Consider the following 22,970-nt stretch of genomic DNA (forward strand, 5'->3'; position numbering starts at 1 on the left):
GTGTTTAATTTAATTAATAGTGAATTGCAAGATACAATTGTCTACATGAATGTAGAGAAAATGGGAACTATGGGAACTATGCATGTGAGATAAATGGAACTCTTTTCATGGTTTTATTTAGTTTTGTCGAAATAGTTCTTTCTAAATTTCTAAAGTTTGAAAAATTCTACCAAAAATAAAAATAACATGCAGAAATGGTGGTGCAGAAGATACTGCAAACTATTTCTCTCCAATTTTAACACCTTTGAAGACCAAAGCAATTAAAATATGTTACTCTTGCATGATAAAAAAAATCAAAGGAAAAACTTCAATAGCTTATTTCACCATTTTTTATGCACAAAAAACCATTTAATTTTGACATTAAATACATATACAACTAAACACTAAAATCCAGACATCATCAACCAATCAAAGGAAGTTTTTGCAAAAAAAAAATCATTTTATACAATTTTGCATCCATGGTAAGTAACAAGGGAAATAATGTCAATATTGAACAGTCAATTTTTTAAACAAACAAATCCGCACCATGCATAAATAGTGTTAATAGAATAAGGAACCTATGTTGCATTAAAACAAAGGAAATCATGTACCACTAACCTTCCTCCGAAGTTTCGAAGTATCAGAAGAATGCAAATTGGATAAAGGATGCGGCTACAAGAAAGGTACTATCAGTTCCACGATCAATAGGAGACATCATGCGAAGTTAAGGAAATATCAATAACTTATCATGTGCTCAGTTACAAAATTCTTGAATAAAAGTTCACAAATGGTTATCAAACTTTACCGCAAACTTAGCAGCCATCTCCTTTAAATCTCTGACTTCTTCTACCAGCTTGAAAGGATTTTGTGGCACTTAAGCTCTTAAAACAAGATTGTAGCTCTTAAGCTTGATTGAATGTAAATGAATGGCTTTATAGCCAATACAAAAACTAAAAAGGAGTAAAATAAGGAGGAATAAATCAATAAAGAATAATATTCCTAAAGAATAGGTTTATTCAAAAATAAACATATAAATCTTAACTTGAATAAGTCAAAACTAAATAATGGCACTATTCCAACATGATTGGTTAACGTTTGTGCTGGATAGTTGATTGCATGTTAGGTCGATTTATTTTGGTAAGATTGGAATTTCGATTTCCTTTGCTATGAGTAAATTGGAAGAACGAGAGTTTTATTTTCTTTTTTCTTTCTCTTTTTATTTAATTGGATAATGTATGTCAAGAGGTGATTTGTCTCCATTAAGTTGGAGGAGACTTCATTACCCACTTGAGTTGTTTTATGTACATTGGTTAAAAAATATGTCACCTGTCATATATTAATAACATGATAGATTTTAATTATATCTACGTAAATATGTATAATTGTATATTTAACCACTTGTTTTATTTTCTTTTCACGTAAAATTAGTATATATATTTCCAAGGCCAATGTATAGAATAATCATTTCATCATTAAATTTGTATAGAAAGAAGAAGAGTCAATTGTACTACTTCAAAAACATACTATAAATATATGTTATTTAATTTAATTAATAGCTATATTTAAAATATGGTGATTTTAATTTTTGTTTAATGCTTAATATAAAAAGAAGAATAATAGATTTCATTTTATGTTTTGACTTCCGAATAATATATTTATACAAATAAATTTGATATGATTTATTTTAAATTTATTTCTAATATCTAGATTATAATTTTTTTTAATATATAAAAAGACAGTAATATATTATATAAATTAATAAAAGGTATTAAAACTTTATTGTTAAATATATATATATATATATATATATATATATATATATATATATATATATATATATATATATATATATATATATATATATATATATATATATATATATATATATATATATATATATATATATATATATATATATATATATGAAAATGCTTATTAGTAAGAAAGTGGAGAAACAAGAAATGCAAGAATAGATCTCAACCATCCATTATCACCACAACCCCCATGATCCCTATTAAAAAGGAAGTTAAATTTAAAATTAATTTAAAATTTACCACTAAAATAGTGACACATACTCATTCTTGCATTTCTTCTTCAAATTGCTTCCTACTAAATAGCACTACTCATATATATATATATATATATATATATATATATATATATATATATATATATATATATATATATATATATATATATATATATATATATATATATATATATATGGATTTAATGGAAATAAACTGACAGTGTAAAACAGTTTTACACTGTCAGTCAATCGTAACTGTTAAATATTTATTGAGTTTTGACTTTTATTTTAATTATTTATAAAATAATATATGTGAATGGTTGTAATGCATTGACTGTGTAAAGAATTTTACACTGACAGTGCATATCCATTAAACCATATATATATATATATATATATATATATATATATATATATATATATATATATATATATATAAGCCTTTATACACTACAAAAAAAAAAAGTTCTACAGCGACGTGGAAGTCACGCCGCAATGTTAAAAATCACGTCACAAACATACAACAGCGACGTGGGCTGCTATGTCGCAGGAGCACGTGCGGCAAAGCAGTAGCGACGTTGAAAACACGTCAGAAGGTTGCGACGTGATTCCCACGTCGCAATAAATTTATATGGGGAACATGTCCCTGCACGCAGAGCAGGTGTGGCAGGTGTGGGGACTGTGAAATTGACTTTATTAGCGACGTTGGTCTCACGTCGCTACTTTGAATGTTTTTTTTTAAATTAAATAATGCAGGAATAATTGTATTTTTTTATAATAAATTAATTAATTTATATAATAAAATTTATATATAATAAAATTTATATGATGAAATTTATATATAATAAAATTTATATAATAAAATTTCTAAAATATATTTTATATAATAAAATTTATATAATAAAATTTTATAGGGTTAAATATATGATGCCCCCTGCCACTTGGGCGAGTTTTGATTTTGCCCCCCTGAAGTTTTTTTTTTTGTAAACCGCCCCCTATAAAACAAAGATTTTGTTTTCAGAAGCCCCTATCCCTTGTTTGGCTGACTGGACGTGGGAGATTTGGACTTGCTTAATATGTTTAATAAGCAAAAATCATTCAAAATTTTTGCCACAACCAGGAATCGAACCTGGTCCTTGCATGATGCCATGATGCATCTCCTACCAACTGAACTGGTACATCTTATTGATTTTTTTTTGTTTCAAACTCAATTTAATATATATTATTTACGTTTTAACTATTTTTATAAAAAATATATAGATTAACGTTAATATTAATAATTAAAAAAACTAAACAATAATTATACATATTAAAAACATTAATATATTATAAAAAAACGTTAATGTATATTTAAAATGTACTTTATATATTATAAAAAATATTAATATATTATAAAACATTAATATATTAATGTACTTTATATATTAATGTACTTTCTAATTGAACTTTTAAAGTTTTTGGTTTTTATAAATTGATAATTCTTTTATAAATTAAATTTTTATAACTTTAATATTGTTTTTAATTAACGTTTTTATATATATACTGAATGTTTAAATTTAATTAACATATAAAATAAAAACATTTAGTATATATGTTACATAAAAAACTAATTATATAAAATGATTTTATATAAAACATAATAAACTATTAATATATATACTTTTATATAAAATATATTTATATTAAAACTGTACATATAAAATGATTTTTGTTTTTAAAAAAAAAACTGTACATATAAAATGATTTATATAATATATATTAGAATCATTATAAAAAACTGTACATATAAAAAAACTATACATATTAATTTATAATTTTGTTTGTTTTATATAATATATATTAGAATCATTATAAAAATATATATATATATATATATAAATGATTTATAACACAATTAATTTTTATATAGAACGTTTTATATTAATATACTAACTTTTATATATAACGTTTTAATATACTAACTTTTATATGTTAAATGTTTTAATATATATACTTTTATATAAAATATATTTATATTAAAACTGTACATATAAAATGATTTATATAATATATATTAGAATCATTATAAAAAACTGTACATATAAAAAAACTATATATTATAACCCTGTACATAATATAATATATACTAACAAAATAAATAAACTATACATATTAAAAAAACTGTACATATACTAACAAAATGTACATATAAAAAAACTGTACACAATTAATATATATTAGAATCATTATAAAAATATTTATAAATGATTTATAACACAATTAATTTAAAAGTATATATATATATATATATATATATATATATATATATATATATATATATATATATATATATAAATATAAAAGTATATATATTAAAAATTTAACACAATTAATTTTTATATATAACGTTTTATATTATAACACAATTAATTTAAGAATTTATAAATTTAAAATATTATATAAAACATTTTATATTAATATACTAACTTTTTATGCTAATATAAAATACATTAATATGTTCAGTTTTTATTCAGTTAAACAATTAATAAGAAAACCAAATAAAAAACATGTAGTTACAATGAAAATGCATAGTTGAGTTGGTTGAGGAGTTGCTCATTAACATGCTAGTGGTGGGTTTGATCCTTGGTTGTGGCAAAATTTTTAATTGATTTTTGCTTATTAAACATCTTATACAATAAGTAAGCAAGTCCAGTCAGCCAAACAAGGACTTCAAATGCCAAGTCAGCCAGATCCCCCACGTCCAGTCAGCCAAACAAGGACTTCAAATGCCAAGTCAGCCAGATCCCCCACGTCCAGTCAGCCAAACAAGGGATAGGGGCTTCTGAAAACAGAATCTGTGTTTTATAAGGGGCAGTTTACAAAAAAAAAACTTCAGGGGGGCAAAATCAAAACTCGCCCTAGTGGCAGGGGGCATCGTATATTTAACCCAATTTTATAAAATAAATTCATATAATAAAATTTATATAATAAATTCAATTAAATAAAATTTAAAATTTAAAACTAATATTTTAATGAATTAAAATGTAAAATAGTTGCATAAATATAAATTTAAAACAAATGAAATACCAAATGTTTTTATGAGGCATCATCATCATTCGGAAAATAATTACCAGGATTAAAATCATCATCCACTCCGTCATCCTCCGGCTCTGGATCAGGAACATTACGGTATTTTCCACCACCTTGCATAAATCGTCTCATCTTCTCCTCCATCTCAAATTGCTTCTTCAGAATGCCCTCTATCTGCCGCACATGTTGTTGCTCCATATCAGATTGCGTCTTCCGCATCATTTCCATCTGCTGCTCTTGTTTATGCCTCACGGCCTCATATTCGCGTCTCGCCTATTGCCTTACTGTTTCAGCCTGTTCGCGTGTCAGATTTGGTTGACGCGATCCACCCTCTCCATCTATAATTCTTTGAAACAGATTGCGATCACCAGCTCTATAGCTGGACGCCAAATTTTCATCTCCAAAAAAGCAAGTGCGAATGACTTAAATCTAAAATTTGCAAATTTGTCATATTTTGGGGTTTATCAAGCGCGTTTTGGTGTTTGATTACGCGAAGTTTCAGATTCATGTATTTGGTTGCAAGTGGGTTAAAAATAATAATGGCATACGAATGGATAAGTCAGGATTTTTGCAAGTGGATCTCAATAGGGTGGGGTACAGAGATGAGCCTTTCATTCTAGCCTCTCAAGCTAAACAAGTGTTCTATGTCAATGAGCCGACAAGTACAAAATGGTATATAATGCTTTTATCTAACAAAATAATTGATGAAAACATTGGAGATCAAGGTGATATTTGTGTTGGCATTGAATCTTGTACAAGAAACGATCAAAATGAGAATGAATTTTGTACTAGAAATGATCATAATGAGGATATTTGGATCAATCCAACCGTCCGCGTTGTTAAGAGACGCGTAGAACATATTCCTACCAAGAAAAGAAAGAGACGTTAGTGAAAAAGGTAATAGTATATATATTCAATTCCGACAACTTTCTTTTTTTGACACAAGTACTAATGTGCTTTATTAAATTTGTACCGGTTGTTATATATTCAATTTGTATAGTTTTTATCAATTTGTATTCTGATTGTTACAATACTTGTCATCCGATTTTGGTGCATATTTTCGTTTTGTACATAACTTTTGAACCATGTATCCGTTTGTCGACTTCTTTACATGTAACTATACTATTTTGACGATTCTGGAGCTGCTCATGCACTTATGTTTGCATTTCGGGACTGTTTTTTATCGGTTTTGCTTCTGTCCATAATCAAAAGTCGGGCTTAGGGTCTGAATTTCGGAAAACCGACTTCATTTTTGAGTCCGTGAGGACGTTTTACCATAGCCATATAAATTTCGTTCAATTCCGACAACTTTCTTTTTTTGACACTTATTCCGATTTAACCGATTTCGATTTCGATTTACTTGTACATAGTTACTTTGACTTCCATTTGACTTGTATACATGTTTAAATATTAATAGTGTACTAATGTGCTTTAGTTTGTTTGATACAAGTCAAATGGCTAGTAATCAAGAAAACTCACAAGATAGAGATGCTCCAGATACAAATCCTCCATCTGATACATCAGCAACAAAAGTTGCACGAGGCATCACCATTATGAAGGGAATCATTCGAGATAGAGACAAAGGATTAATATATAATTTAGAATGAAATTCTGATAACCAAGCAATTGGTACTAATGCTGCAAAGTTGAGAAACTACATTGGTAAACTTGTTCGTATGCATATTCCAATCTTCGTATTTAAATGGAATCTGAAAAGCAAACCGTTGGACGAGAAAAAAGATATGCTTTGGGCTGAGCTTAAGGTATCATATATGGTTGTTGTTATTATCTTGACGATAATGTGTTTAAATTACTTATACTAACACACTCTATGCGTATGTTTTTTCGCAGAGGTCTTTTAACATACCAGATGAGCGTAAATGCTACATACTTGGTTTGGCCGGAAAAAGATATAGAGGGTGGAAAGCTTTATTAACAAACACCTATCTTAAGGATAAAGAAGGAAACTTTCTTGAAGAGGCACCGGGACGTCCAAAAAAATATGAGCTCTTCATTAAAGAAGAAGATTGGGCTGAGTTTGTAAATCAAAGAGATGAAGCTTTCTGGAAAAGGAGTGCCACAAATAGGGCGAGAGCATCAAAACCTCCGTATCCATACAAAAAAGGGCGTTTGGGATATGCACGCTTAGAGGAAAAAATTGTAAGTAAATAGAAATGCTACATTCTTATTAATTGTCTAAATGTGTTGTAATTGACGATTTTATCATTTGTGTCAATGCATAGTTAGAGGAGACGAAAAGTGAGGAAACCTCACTTCCAGTACATGTGTTGTGGAAGGAAGCTCGTGTGGGCAAGAATCGAGCTGTTGATCCCGATGTTCAAAAAGTTTATGATGAATGTGTAAGTATAACACTGTGTCTTTAATTAAATCAAATGTTTATTAATATATAATTGATTTTTTATCTCCACTAATAATTTTTGAAATGTAAATGAATTACAGGAGACCATGTCGCAATCGATATCCACCGGTGAGGACCAGGATAATAGGAGCGTACTTAGTAGAGCACTAGATGTTCCTGAGTATCCCGGTCGGGTGAGGGATAAAGGTCATGGTGTGACTCCAACCTCTTTCTATAAGCATTCTAGGAGAAGAAATCCTACCAATGAAGAAGTGTTGCAAAAATTGCAGGAATTACAAGCACAAGTCTCTGAATTGCAAAGAGATAAAGAGATGTATATGAGAGAAAAGTGCAATACTTCATCGGTGAAAGAAACTAGTGATAAAGCTAGTATCAATTGTCAAAGAAAATTTCCCGAGGTAATTATAAATTCTTTTTTCTTACAATTATTCTATTTTATTAATGATAATGACTCTATATTTATTATTGGTTTAGGGCATTTCATCTTCCCAACTATACTTATCGTCACCGAATTATCGTCTAGTTGGCAAGGGAAAAGTGCACAACACTTTGGGAGATTTACTTCACCATAGACCTCTCCCAGATGGACACCGGAAATTATCAGTTGATGTTGTATTAGATCATGATGCGGTGCTACCGGTACCTGACATGGTCTTAGAGACAACATTGATGCGAGATGCAATAGGGTCATTTGTTGCATGGCCCTCGGAGCTCATTATCATTGGTGATGAGGTATGTTGAAAACCATTATGAATCATTTAGTTTTCGAATGTCAATTTTGAACCGTTACGTTAATTATTTTTTACATGATAATTTTAGAACGCTCCTACAAAACCCGCAATTAAGGGTAAAGGGATTTTGCAGGAGGACGAGTCTGTTGCATCACCAAAAGAGGTACATTTAAAGTGTTAATATATGATCTGAATCTAAAACTGCATGATTTTATAATTTACCTAAGTTATATGATTTTTAGGTATCTGCTCGGGGGTCACAACAAGTGACGCAGCAAGTTCGTAGCGTACCACCCAAGGAAAAGGGTCCTCCAAAGCTTGGGATAAAAAGAGGTACTTTTGTGCCTCGATACCAGCAGACGCTCGGAACACTTGTTGATATGTCAGATTTGACGACAATAAAATACCTAAAAGAAAATTTAATTATTCTAAATATTATTAATCTTTAATCTACTTGAAATGATTTTTGAGTACCAACTTCATATTAGAAAACCTCTAACTAAAGTGCAACAAAAAAATGCAAAAACATACATTTCAATTAAGTGTTAGGTTTTTAGTTCGATAAAGTAATTATGATATATATTATTTTTATTTTATATAATATTTGATTATGACATTAAATTAAGAGTTATATTGATTTAATTTTATTGGATAGAATAACAATGCTTTATATAAAGTTATGTAATCAATTCGTTCTTTAATTATAGTTTTTGTATTTAATAAAATTAATATAATGAAATATAATTAATTTTTATTTATCAATAATTTCATTAAATCTTATTTATCATTATTCTCATTAATCTCAGTACCTGACATTTACATAGCCTATATGGCTTGTGTCTACACTAAATAGATAAATATATCTATATACTATGTGAAGAGTAGGTTGTGACAATAGTAAGAGAAGTGGAAACAATAATTTCTTAAAATAAAACAATAATTGTAAACTGTATTTCCTGCAAAATAAAATAAAATAGGAAGAACATGATAATTGTTTATTTTATATTATATGCAATAGAAAATTGTCAATTCATCTAAACAAATTTTTTTTTTAAATAAGCAATGGAATTAAAGGGAGCAAAAGGGATGCTCCACCCCGAAACAAACGGAAAGTTCCTACCTCTCAAAACACGAGAGAGGTAAAATAATAGTTACAAAGATTCACCTTCTTATAAGAAGAACAAAGCCACCTCCATGAATTATAAACAATCTCCGACATACAATCGGTAAAGCTAAAGGTCTTTTCTTTAAAAATCACCGCATTACGCTTTAGCCATAAAGTCCAAACCGTAGCAAGCCAAACAACCGCCGCTATCGTCCTCTTGTTCAAGCTATTAAATTTAACACAATTGTGAAATAAATCCACAAACTCCTCTAGAGACAAAACTTGGCTTATATCTAGCCAACATTCAATGTCTTAATAAAATCAAATACACCTACACAAATAATCTTCAATGCATTGAATAAATACCCTTGTGTGTGATTGTGCCTGTTATTGACTGAATTAATTTTCAGATAATATTCAATATTTTCTGAGTTAGATTTCCACAACATTTCTCATCAATAACAACATTAGAACAAAACTCGTGCTTCTCTCGATATAAGTTGTCGAATCAACAACCTTTTCAATAGAACAAACAGTTAGATATGACTGCAATCTTTTAATTGCTTTTATATAGAACTCAAGTAACTTGACTGCAATATTTTACACAATGGGCATGCTAGTGAGAAAATGGGTCATGAGTTATTAAATCATGTTAGCGGAAGCAAACATCTATTCCGCACTACCATTGTTTGTGAAACTCCCTGCATAAATGATACTGGATTCTTTGAGTAAAACACATCGGTACCTACATTCAATTTTGACAATGGTTATTTATCAATTAGAAGACATGACAAACACATTTTGTAAAGTTGGATAAAAAAGAAGTAAATTTTCAAGTGCCTTTCTTGCTTTTTTGATACTTGAACTGTAAAATTGTCTTGCTCTCAAAATGTTATTGTATGGTCTCTACATAATGTGGTAGAAATAAATAAAAATGTTTGAATGAGAGTGAGTGAGTACCTTTGAGGTTCAAAGCTATTCAGACACAAAAGAAACATGAACTTCTCCAATATCCATAAAGAGTCAGATTAATGTTATTATGTACACTTGCGATGGCCTTGTTCGAATCAACAAAACACAATGAATTGAATTTAGTTATGAAGTAACAGTAAATAATAGGTCGATGATAAAGAAGATGCATAACATACCATTGAGTTGATGCCGATGCTACAGTGCCATGCTTAAACTTTCAACTTCAAAGCAAAATATCACATAATCCGCAAATGGTAAAAGCAGAGAGGAAAAGCAGAGAAAATCCAGATGGATGATTTCAGTTTTCCTACATAGTTGTACTTGAAGTTTAGAGGCAAGATAACATTTTATATCCTCACCACCCAAAACTCGTGCATCAGCCCCTGCAAGAAATGCATATAAACTGCTTGGTATGCTATGCTCACCATTGTTTTTGGATAGGTGCATATCTCCTGATAACGATATGATCTCAAATTTGACCTATAGTGCAAAATAAAGTTTTGTGAAGAGAATTGAATCTAGGGACATTGATTTTAAATTATAAACTGAACCACAAATGTCTAAACTGTTAGTCAGTTTTTATGATTCCTCTATTTTAGGAGTAGTTATTTGTTTTGAATTAGTCTACCACATTATTATGAGTATTGGGTTGTAAACGTGGGTATTGTTTTTCAGTTTTCTATCATGTGTAAGGCTATATATTAGCCAACGTTGTTATTCAATAAACTGAATCCTTCCTTTCAATTTCATCATCTTTTACATAACTGTTGGTTCTCAACATTTGGCATCAGAGCTCCACCAAGGGGCCTGATTAAAATTAGAAGCAGCAGTCTTCTAAGTGTGAAAAGCTATGGCATCGGAGAGTTTTTTTGTGCAGCCAGCAATACCGAAATTTGATGGGCATTATGATCACTGGGCGATGCTCATGGAGAATTTTTTGCATTCAAAGGAGTACTGGGGTCTAGTGGAGAATGGAATTTCTGTAGCAGCAGAAGGAGAAAATCTCACAGATGCACAAAGAAAGAGTATTGATGATCAGAAATTAAAAGACATGAAGGCAAAGAACTATCTATTTCAAGCATTAGATCGTTATGTCTTGGAGACTATTCTTAACAAAGATACAACAAAGGACATATGGGATTCCTTGAAGCAGAAATGTCAAGGCTCATCACGAGTGAAACGTGCACAGTTGCAAGCTCTTAGAAAAGAGTTTGAAATTCTTCATATGAAGGAAGGAGAATCTGTGAATGATTATTTTGCTCGGACACTTACCATAGCCAACAAGATGAAGGCGAATGGTGAAAACAAGGGAAATGTTGCTGTAGTTGAAAAAATTCTGAGATCCATGACTCCTAAGTTTAATTATGTTGTGTGTTCCATTGAGGAGTCTAAGGATACAGACACCTTAACCATTGATGAACTACAAAGCAGCCTGATTGTTCATGAACAACGGATGAATTCTCATGTTGAAGAAGAACAGGCTTTGAAGATTACTCATGGAGATCAATATGCTCAATATGCAGAAAGGGGACGAGGCCGTGGAGGCTTTGGTCGACAAGGACGAGGACGAGGACGAGGCAGGCAAAGATTCGACAAATCCACAGTGGAGTGCTATAGTTGTCATCGACTTGGGCATTTCAGCTGGGAATGTTCAAACCAAAAGAAGGAGGCCAACTATGCAGAGACTCAAGAAGAAATGTTATTAATGGCCTACACGGATATGAATAAGGCCAATGAAGATGTATGGTTTCTTGATTCTGGATGCAGCAATCACATGTGCGGGAAGAAGGAGTACTTCTCAAACCTTGATGAAAGTTACAAGGACTCTGTCAAGTTGGGCAATAATTCCAGCATGGCTGTAATTGGAAAAGGTAACATAAGGTTAAACATGAATGGCAAAACACATATTGTTACTGGAGTCTTCTTTGTGCCAGAATTGAGGAATAACTTGCTAAGTATTGGGCAATTGCAAGAAAAGGGGCTTAGTATTTTGTTTCAACAAGGAAAGTGCAAAATTTTTCATCCTGAGAACGGTTTAATCATGGAAACCAGAATATCTTTAAATCGAATGTTCCTGTTGCATGCCATATCTCAACCTGAAAAATCCACTTGCTTTCACACAGTTACAGAAGATATAATGCATCTTTGGCACTGCAGATATGGACACTTGAGTTTTAAGGGTTTAGACACGCTTCAACAAAAGAGTATGGTAAATGGCTTACCAAAATTGAAGGCACCAACAAGACTCTGCAAGGATTGTTTGGTAGGAAAGCAACCAAGAGATTCATTCCCAAAGAAGAGCACTTGGAGGGCTACACAAATTCTGCAACTAATACATGCTGATATTTGTGGACCAATCAAACCTATCTCCAACAGCAAAAAAAGGTATGTGATCACTTTTATTGATGATTTCAGCAGAAAAACATGGATTTATTTCTTGACAGAAAAATCAGAAGCATTTTTTGTTTTCAAGAATTTTAAAATTCATGTTGAGAAGGAAGCTGATTCATTTATCAAAGGCTTACGTACTGATCGTGGGGGAGAGTTTACATCACATGAATTCACCAATTTTTGCAGTGAAAATGGTATTCGAAGACAACTGACAGCTGCATATACCCCACAACAGAACGGGGTTGCAGAACGAAAGAACAGAACCATTATGAACATGGTTCGGAGCATGCTGTTAGAGAATAAAATACCCAAAACTTTTTGGCCTGAAGCTGTCAACTGGTCTGTGCATGTCTTGAATCGAAGTCCAACATTAGCAGTGAGAAATAAGACGCCAGAAGAAGCGTGGAGTGGATTCAAGCCGTCAGTTAAGTACTTTAGAGTTTTTGGATGTATTTCTCATGTTCATGTGCCTGATGCTAAAAGAACCAAGCTTGATGATAAAAGCTTGTGTTGTGTTTTGTTGGGGATTAGTGAATTATCAAAAGCATACAAACTTTATGATCCAATTTCACAAAGGATCATAATAAGCAGGGATGTTGTTTTTGAAGAAGATAAAGCTTGGGATTGGGATAAGAAGTATGAAGAAGTTATCTCATGTGATTTAGATTGGGGTGATAAGGATGTGGAAGCTGTTGTGGAAGAAGAAGAAGAAGAGACACGACATGATTCTGATCATAATACTGATTCCGAGGAAGAGGATAATGGTTCCTCTGATTCTATGGCAGAAGAAAGCACTGATTATATGGCAGAAGAAAGCACTCCTAATCCAAATCAACTAAGGTGTAGAAGACCGCCACTTTGGATGGAAGATTATGAAACTGGAGAAGGACTTTCTGAAGGAAATATTGACGTTAATTTGGCCATGTTTGCAGCTGGTGATGGTGATCCTATTCACTTTGATGATGCTGTTCAAATTGAAAAATGGAGGAAAGCCATGGATGTTGAAATGGAAGCAATAAAAAGAAATGGCACATGGGAATTGATGGAATTACCGGACGGAGCAAAGAAAGTTGGAGTGAAGTGGGTTTATAAGACTAAATTCAAAGAGAATGGAGAAGTGGACAAGTACAAAGCCAGGCTAGTAGTAAAGGGGTATGCACAAGAGTATGGGGTAGACTATACAGAAGTGTTTGCACCAGTGGCTCGCATGGAGACAATTCGTTTGGTGGTGGCACTTGCAGCTCAAAAAAGGTGGACAATCTATCAACTGGATGTAAAGTCAGCATTTTTACATGGAGAGCTGAATGAAACAGTGTATGTGGACCAGCCTCGTGGTTATGTACAGAAAGGGAATGAGCATAAAGTTTATAAGCTGAAGAAGGCCCTTTATGGGCTTAAGCAAGCACCACGTGCTTGGTACAGCCGTATAGAAGCATACTTCCTGAAGGAAGGTTTTGAGAAGTGTGACTACGAGCATACTTTGTTTGTGAAGACGGAAAAAGGAGGTAAACTATTAATTGTTAGTTTGTATGTTGATGATCTCATTTTTACTGGAAATGATGAGCTGAGGTTTGCAAAATTTAAAAGCTCCATGAAGCATGAATTCGACATGACTGACCTTGGTAAAATGAGATACTTTCTCGGTCTTGAAGTGTTGCAACGATCAAATGGCATTTTCTTATGTCAAAAGAAATATGCATTAGAGATGCTGCAAAGGTTTGGAATGGATAGAAGTAATTCTGTGCACAATCCAATTGTTCCTGGTATTAAACTTTCAAAAGATGAATCTGGTGTAAAGGTAGATAAGACTTATTATAAACAAATTGTGGGAAGTCTTATGTATCTAACATCTACTCGACCTGATATGATGTTTGTAGTGAACTTAATTAGCAGGTATATGGAGAATCCTACTGAGTTGCATTTACATGTGGCCAAAAGAGTGTTGAGATATTTAAAGGGAACAACTGGGTTTGGAATTTTCTACAGGAAGGGAGGAAACAGTGAGCTTCTTGCATACACTGACAGTGATTATGCAGGGGATTTGGATGATAGGAAAAGCACTTCGGGTTATGTTTTCTTATTGTCTTCGGATGTAGTATCTTGGTCATCGAGGAAACAACCAATTGTGAGTCTATCGACTACAGAAGCTGAGTTTATTGGTGCAGCTGCGTGTGCTTGTCAAGCCATATGGTTGAAAAGGGTGCTGGGAAAACTGTGTAAAAGTCAAAGCAAGACAACTGTGATTCGTTGCGACAACAGTTCTACTCTTAAGCTTTCAAAGAATCCAGTAATGCATGGTCGTTGCAAGCATATTGATGTCCGCTTTCATTTCCTTCGTGATCTCACAAAGGCTGGAACTGTTGAGATGATGTACTGTGGCACACAAGAACAGGTGGCTGATATTATGACTAAACCACTCAAGTTGGATGTTTTCTTGAAGCTACGCAGGTTGCTAGGAGTTTGTTCAGAGTCTGATATAAACTGATTGCATAGAGCATTCAGTTTAAGGGAGGATTTGTTAGTCAGTTTTTATGATTCCTCTATTTTAGGAGTAGTTATTTGTTTTGAATTAGTCTACCACATTATTAGGAGTATGGGGTTGTAAACATGGGTATTGTTTTTCAGTTTTCTATCATGTGTAAGGCTATATATTAGCCAACGTTGTTATTCAATAAACTGAATCCTTCCTTTCAATTTCATCATCTTTTACATAACTGTTGGTTCTCAACAAACATCATGCATTTTTATCACATTTGAGTTTTCACCAAAACGATTTACTGAAACAACACAACACCTTCTTCTACATTCTGAGGAGAAAATAAACAAAATACAATATATTTTTCCAAGCACAAATTTATCATAATTAAAAGTGACCCGAAATAAATCCTCAAGGGTAGTGTTGCACCTATCTCTAAAGGAACAAAAGCAACAGAACAAAAATACCTAGTACCAAAATTAATAAAAACCTCTATTCACTTGGACACAATCTCCACAACTGGGTCCAATCCATGTATTTCTAACCTTAAAACAATGAAAAATTAACACGTTTAGATTATGAACTGACCATACTAATTAACCAATAAAGTAAATAGTTTATGAAAAAATAAAATACCTCTAACTGAGTCATTTTAGTAGTGAGCAATTGATTCTTCTAAACTTTAGATTTCAAGGATGTTGAAAAGAAAAAAGACACAAAATCAAAAACAACAAAATACAAATAAAAAGTAAGTTTTAGAATCTATAAACCTAAAACCTTGACTGAATCTTAAAAAAAAAAAACAAAATCAATGACAACAGGTACATCATTTGAGAGTAACCCAGACAAAAACCTTTTTAGAGTTGCGCTCGAACATGCTAGTGAGTTAGTTGAGAAACGGATCCAATTGTAGCAAAACCTAATACAAAATATTAATTAGGATTTGAATGATTCAAAATATTAATGGATACATTAACCGATTGAAATAACACGATGACTTTTCCAGTTGAATCAATATCCAAAATCAGAAAAGTTATAATTGAAGAAAGAGCAAGATGGGATCGTCGACACGGTGACTTTTCCAGTTGAATCGATATCCAAAATTATAAAAGTTATAAATGAAGAAAGAGCAAGATGGGATTATCGATGACGGTTCAAAATCACACATACATGTATATTGGAATTAAGTAGTACGTCGGTCTAGTAAGGTCATGTTCAGAGAGGAACCAAAAGTCTCACGTCTAGAGAGGGACATGGTTCAGAGAGAAACGAGAAACAAGAAAAAAAATCAGTAACACACCTCTGATGTCTAAAAACACGGTACCACATTAATATTGGAGGAGTTTGGTACATTTGGATTGCATTATTCTTATTACTATTATTATTACTATTTTTTTATTAGGGTTAAATATGTTTTTAGTCTCAGTAATTATGTAAACCTTCAATTTTAATTCAACAATTTTTTTATAAATATTTTTGTCTCTAACTTTGGTCTCTCCCATTAGATTCCTCTAATAGAGAGTTACGTGACATGCCACATGTCACATCTTAAAGTCAATATTAAAAATAAAAAAAGACAGAATGTGGAAGTTTTAAACCCCCTTTAAATAACTTTAAAAACAATAATTTATCTCAAAACATGGAAAGTAGCATCACCACAAAGATATTTAAAATGGGTTCATTCTTGTCAATGATAACATCATCTTCTAAACCGCTGTCTTCTTCACTATCATCAACCAGCATCCGGGCTCTTATTCTCAATTTTTTTTACTGGTAATAGGAACCCAGAGTTTATCATGTTTCCTAAACACACTGCTATGCCTTTTTACAATTCCTTGATCTGCCAAATATTGTAGCTCTGAAAATGATGAAGGCCCTTTCTCACGCCCAAAACCATCAATGTAATACCATTCCCCAAATGTAGTTGCAACTCCTGAATGCATCGACCGTGGGCATCATCGTTCCTCTTCCAGTAACCACCTTTTCATGGCCAAAGGGTAGAAAATCAATCCTTAGGAATTCCAAATCCATTATCCATGTTATGTATACTTAACTGAGATTCAGAAACTCTTGTTACTAAATCGGTACTTGAGAATATAATTCTCACTAATGTAACTTCATAACTTGAAACAAACACTACCTTAGTGTCTCATTATATATAGAATTTCCCATGTTTATATTTGTATTAAACCATGCTTTTGGTTAAATATTGGAGACCACCTTAAAAGTAAAGGTTTGTTCCCTTGTATGGCTTTATCTTTCTTTTTGGTCCATAAAATAAAATATTACAAAGAAGCAACACACATCAACGGTTTAAAAACTAATGCTAACCGATAGTAATTCTTTTTCTACGACATTGCATACAACAATTGAACAAATAATAATAGAACTTGTGCAAATAAGAAAAAATAAGTTCCTACTTCAATAATATGTGAATGTGTTCATGAATCATCATATGTTTCTTGTACTCTCATCCTCTGCACGAGCAACAAAGTCCCGCCATTCACAGCCCCTGCAATTGAAAATTGAATAGAGCATCTGAGCTATGATAGAAGTTGAAAATTGAGAATAAGGGAATACAATGTGAATGAATGCTTTTAAGAGCAAAGAATGCTTTTATACGAAAAAGAAAGTTACCAGAATAGGTTAATTTACACAAAATCATGAGGTAGTAAATTGGAAATCAATTACCACGATAGCTGCACTACAAGAAAATTGACTTCTCGTGACACTCAAAAAGTGTCACTAAAAGTCAATAGTAACCTTTAGCTACGGTTGAGCTTTTTGCTACAGTTTCAACAAGTATCACTATATATTAGGGAGTATTTCAAAAAATAGAAACTATACCTACAAATTATATTCTTTAAGCCGGCACTAAAGCTTCAATAAAAAAAAATTATTATATTAAAATTTACTAAATTTTTACTTTTTATTTTTAAATTTAATTGACGAATATTACTAATTTAAAAATTAAATTACTCATTATAAATATTTTAAAATACATTAAGAGTCATGACAAAGTTAAATAACTAAAATTAAAAAATTATCCTATTTTATATTAAATTCAAATATTTCAGCATTTTCATTCATTCCATATTCCATATATTTAGAATCTTAAAAAAAAAAAACCAAATATGTGACTCTTACAAAAGAAATTTCATATATTTATATTTTAATATTCTTGTATCTTCACTTTCATGTATCTACAATTTTGAGTGGTATTGTATCTTCCTTTTTATACTTTACTTTCATGTATCTACAATTTTGAGTGGTCTTGTATCTTCCCTTTTATACTTCACTTTCATGTGTCTATAATTTTGAGTGGTCTTTTATCTTCCCTTTCATACATCTGAATCAAAATTGATCCTGAAATAATAAATAAATATTTATTAAAATATATACTTTGAAAAATCTCCATTTACATGAAACCTTAAAAGGGGAAAACATCGTTAGAATATTTTCTAACTAAAATAAAATCTAACAATAATTTTATAGTGCAAGTTAAACATATGAATTTTGTATCAGAAACTAAACTGCGTGGTATGTTATGTAATTAAATCAAACTTCACTAGAAGAGCAAATTCTTTAAAATAATTTTTGGTTTAATTACCATTTAATTTGTTAGTAATTGGTGTAATTGGATCCTTAAGCTAAAATTAAAGTCTCTATGAGGGTGCTTGCACTACTTTGAGGGTTATTTTTTAGGAGTGGGAAATATATTAAAGGATAGGACTTAGGAAAATAAAATAATTTATCTACATTATGGAGGACATTAGATAAAAAGGAATGGAGCAAAGACTTTTTTTTTTTAATCAAGAAATTATATTAAAGAACCAAGAGTTCTAATCAACGATTACAAAAAGACGAGGTAAAGCTTGGAGCAAAGGAAAATTAAGCACCAAATACAATCTAAGAAAGATATAACAAAGGAGATTTGCTAAACTCATAGAAGTTATAATTGGTTTGATTAATTTTCCCAATAAAGGACCACCTCCAAATGAGCGCCTTGATGTTCCAAACCGTGTCAAAAATATTTCAACAATTGTTCCGATAAATGATCCTATTCCTAAGCATCCAAATAGACCAACACGTTGTCAACCAAATAGTCCCTTGTTTTTCCGCATTCAAACTGAAATAGTAAACGTATATAAACATCCTGAATGAAATAGTGAATATCCATATAATTCATCAGTCACCACTCTCCAGCTGCTATGCTTAAGAAGCTATAATCTCCCTTTCAGAAACCAAGTTTACATAGAAAACAACTCAGAATCCTAAGCTATAGTAAATCCATAAGTGTGTCGAAACCTTAAAATAGCTTACCAAAACACTGTAGCTTAAAATCAAAATCGGAAAATTCAGAACATCAAACCTGTGCCGATAATTCTTGAATCGCGTTTGAGAATCGCTTCCGAAATAAACACATTTTGGCGTTTTTCCTTTTCACGATAAGCAACCTGTTTTGTTTCGTGGAATTGGCTTTGTTCTTTTTATAAGAAGGCGCCTTTATGTAATTTTTATAGTTGGAATATCCAACCTCTTATGTGTTTTGTAGTGTAATCCTCTTTTTTTTGGGGTGGAGCATCCCTTTTGCTCCCTTTAATTCCATTGCTTATTGAAAAATAACGTTTCCGCTTTTGTTTCCATTTTCCACGATTCAAATTGAAGTTGTTCAGCTTTAAGAGGAAAAAAACACGTCTAAAAATACAGAATCGTAGAGAATGAAGATAGTGGAGAATGCGATGAATGATAATGAGAGAAAACGAAAAACATAAACGGAATTTCATTTATCGCACCATTCTCATTTGCTCCACTTTCATGTAAATAACTATACCTTTAAGGTGGAGAAGGGTTTTCGTCAAGGGGATCCGTTGTCTCCTTTCCTTTTTGTTTTGGTTATGGAGGTCCTTACGGCACTTATGAGAAAGGCTAAAGATTTGGGGGATTTTAGGTGCTTTAAAGTGGGTGATAATGAGGAGGTGGATTTACTTCAATTCGCGGATGACACAATTATTATATCGGAAGGAGATACGGCTAATTTGTGGAGTATGAAAGCAATTCTTAGAGGTTTTGAACTTATGTCGGGTTTACGTATTAATTTCTCTAAAAGTAACATCTATGGTATCAATGTTGGTGATTGGTTTCTTGAAGCGGCATCTAGCTTTCTTTCGTGTAAAGTGAGTAGTCTTCCGTTCAAGTATTTGGGAATTAAAGTGGGTGGTAATCCTAGAAGTATTTCTATGTGGAAAGATCTTTTAGTGTCCATCAAGAATCGTTTAACCGTTTGAAGAGGTAAGAACCTTTCTTTAGCGGGTCGTGTGGTCTTGATCAATGCGGTGCTTAATGCGATTCCGATTTTTTCTCTATCTTTTTATAAAGCTCCGACGAAGGTGCTTCAAGAGATTCGGACTATCCAAAGCAAATTTCTTTGGAGTGGTGGTGAAGATAGAAAGTCTATTCATTGGGTGTGTTGGGACACGGTTTGCAAATCAAAGGAGGAAGGTGGCTTAGGAATAAAGAATGTGGAAATTATGAATGTGGCTCTTATAAGCAAGTGGAAGTGGAGAATTTTAAATGAGAACGAAGCGGTTTGGAGTGGCATCATTAGAGCTAGATATGGCAAGGTGAAATTAAAGATTCTAGTAGGAGATATGGCGGTAGTGGGCAAGAAGGATTCTATATGGTGGAGAGATTTAATGGTATCGGATAATTATGAGAGACTTTTAGTCAATCATTTTTCGCGGGCTATTAACTGTAGTGTTGGTAATGGTGAAGATATTCCGTTTTGGTATGCTTGTTGGATTGACAAACAACCTTTATTGGAAGTCTTTCCGGATTTATTTCAGGTGACAGCGGATCATCTTCTAGCGGTAGCTGATTTGGGGCAATTTGGAGAAGATGGATGGCAATGGAATTTGCGGCCCTTGCTGCCAGAAACTGCAGCAGCATGGCTGCCAGCGGCCAGCACACCTTTGCTGCCAGCGGCCAGCACTAGCTCTGCTACTGGGCTGCTGAATTCGGCCAGCAATGGTTTCACTTTTTTGATGCAGGAAATAAAGGATGTGCTGATCCAATGCTCCCCGCAAAAGAACACTCGTGACTCCTTCTCTTGGATGCAAGATACGTCCGGTTCTTTTAGCGTAAAGTCTTGTTATGGGCGATTCAAGTCGAGCTTATCGGGTCCTCCCTTGCAAGTCCATTTGGTTAAGGCCTTGAATTTCCTTTGGAAGGTTAGAATCCCCTCAAAAATTCTCTTTTTTGCTTGGAAATTTTTGCACAATAGAATTGCAACAAAAGACCAATTGTGCAAGAGAGGGATTTTGGTGGAGAACGTAGATTTATTATGTGTGTTGTGCTTGAAAGAGGAGGAAAATTTGGAACATTTATTTGGTGATTGTGAAGTTGTTCATAATATTTGGAGGAGGGTGTTTTGTTGGCTAGGTCCTTCCCTTGATATGTCCTTTGATAGTTTTGTCTCTTTCTTTTTATTTTGCGATTCCGTGAAGTGTCCGGCGAAGAGATCTTTAGTAGGAGTGATTTGGTTGACTACTATTTGGTGCATTTGGAAGAAGAGGAATGACATTATTTTTAAGAAGGAGAGTTTTTGTTTTACCGAATGTTATTCGAATATTATCATGTCTTCTTGGAATTACATGTTAGCTTTCTATAAGATAGGTGATCTTTGTAATTACCATACTTGGAATATCTTACCTCTCGATTGTTTTGAGTAGGGAGAGCTTTCCGTTTGTATCTTTGGGCGGAGTATCTATTATACTCCCCTTGTTTAATATCATTGCTTATTAAAAAAAAACTATACCTTGTAATTGACCTTTAATTAAATTAAACACACACAAAAATTCAATTAGCATATAAGTCATTTATATAAATATTTAAATTTAAATTTTCAATAAATACTATTTTCTTACATAGCTATACTCACATTATGACTCTGGAAACAATTAGATTCATTCCAATGATAGCGACAATGTAATTTGCATGTTTAAAAAATTCATAAACATATTATATAGCTGCCGAGCAACATCATTGTAATTGTGATTCTTAGTCAAGAAATGAACGGAAGATAAGTAGTGTAATAAATAAATAATACATTAAAAAAAGAATGAGCGTTAAAGAGCCAATAAATCAGCCCAATTAAGATAAATGTCCAAAGATTGAACATTTATCCCAATTGGACTGGTTTATTGGCTCATTATCACTTATTTTTTTTTATGTATTATTTATTAAGTAACTCATCTTCTGTCAATTTCTTGTGCTAAGAATCACAATTTGTATCATAATTTGTTGTTGTTGGAAAACCTCTCGCCAACTCGAAACAAAAGTTTTGTATTGCAATTGGAATGAATATAACGGCTTCCAAAGCCATAATATGAGTATAGTTATATAATAAAATAATATTTTATTTAAAATTTATATATTTGTTTATATGAGTTATATGCTAATTAATGTTTTTTTTTTTGTGTTTAATTTAATTAACAGGTGAATTGCAAGATACTATTGTTTACATGGATGTAGAGCAAATGGGAACTATACATGTGAGATAAATGGAACTCTTTTCATGGATTTATTTAGTTTTGTCTAAATAGTTCTTTCACAATTTCTAAAGTTTGAAACATTTTACCAAAAATAAAAATAACATGCAGAAATGGTGGTGCAGAAGATACTGCGAACTATTTCTCTCCAATTTTAACACCTTTGAAGACCAAAGCAATTAAAATAGGTAACTCTTGCATGATAAACTTCAATAGCTTATTACACCATTTTTTTATGCACAAAAAACCATTTCATTTTGACATTAAATACATATACAACTAAACACT

At 31.9% G+C, this 22,970-nt stretch overlaps 1 protein-coding gene across 1 annotated transcript; it reads left to right on the forward strand.

The window, feature by feature from the left end:
- Nucleotides 1–20,051: 20,051 nt before the first annotated feature.
- Nucleotides 20,052–22,694, forward strand: LOC131596787 (uncharacterized). The gene is made up of 3 exons (XM_058869527.1): nucleotides 20,052–20,364; nucleotides 20,512–21,162; nucleotides 22,630–22,694. The coding sequence occupies exons 1-3, from the start codon at nucleotides 20,052–20,054 to the stop codon at nucleotides 22,692–22,694; spliced, it is 1,029 nt and encodes a 342-aa protein (XP_058725510.1).
- Nucleotides 22,695–22,970: the final 276 nt, after the last annotated feature.

Source organism: Vicia villosa, linkage group LG4, assembly GCF_029867415.1.
Source record: "Vicia villosa cultivar HV-30 ecotype Madison, WI linkage group LG4, Vvil1.0, whole genome shotgun sequence".
Taxonomy (NCBI): domain Eukaryota; kingdom Viridiplantae; phylum Streptophyta; class Magnoliopsida; order Fabales; family Fabaceae; genus Vicia; species Vicia villosa.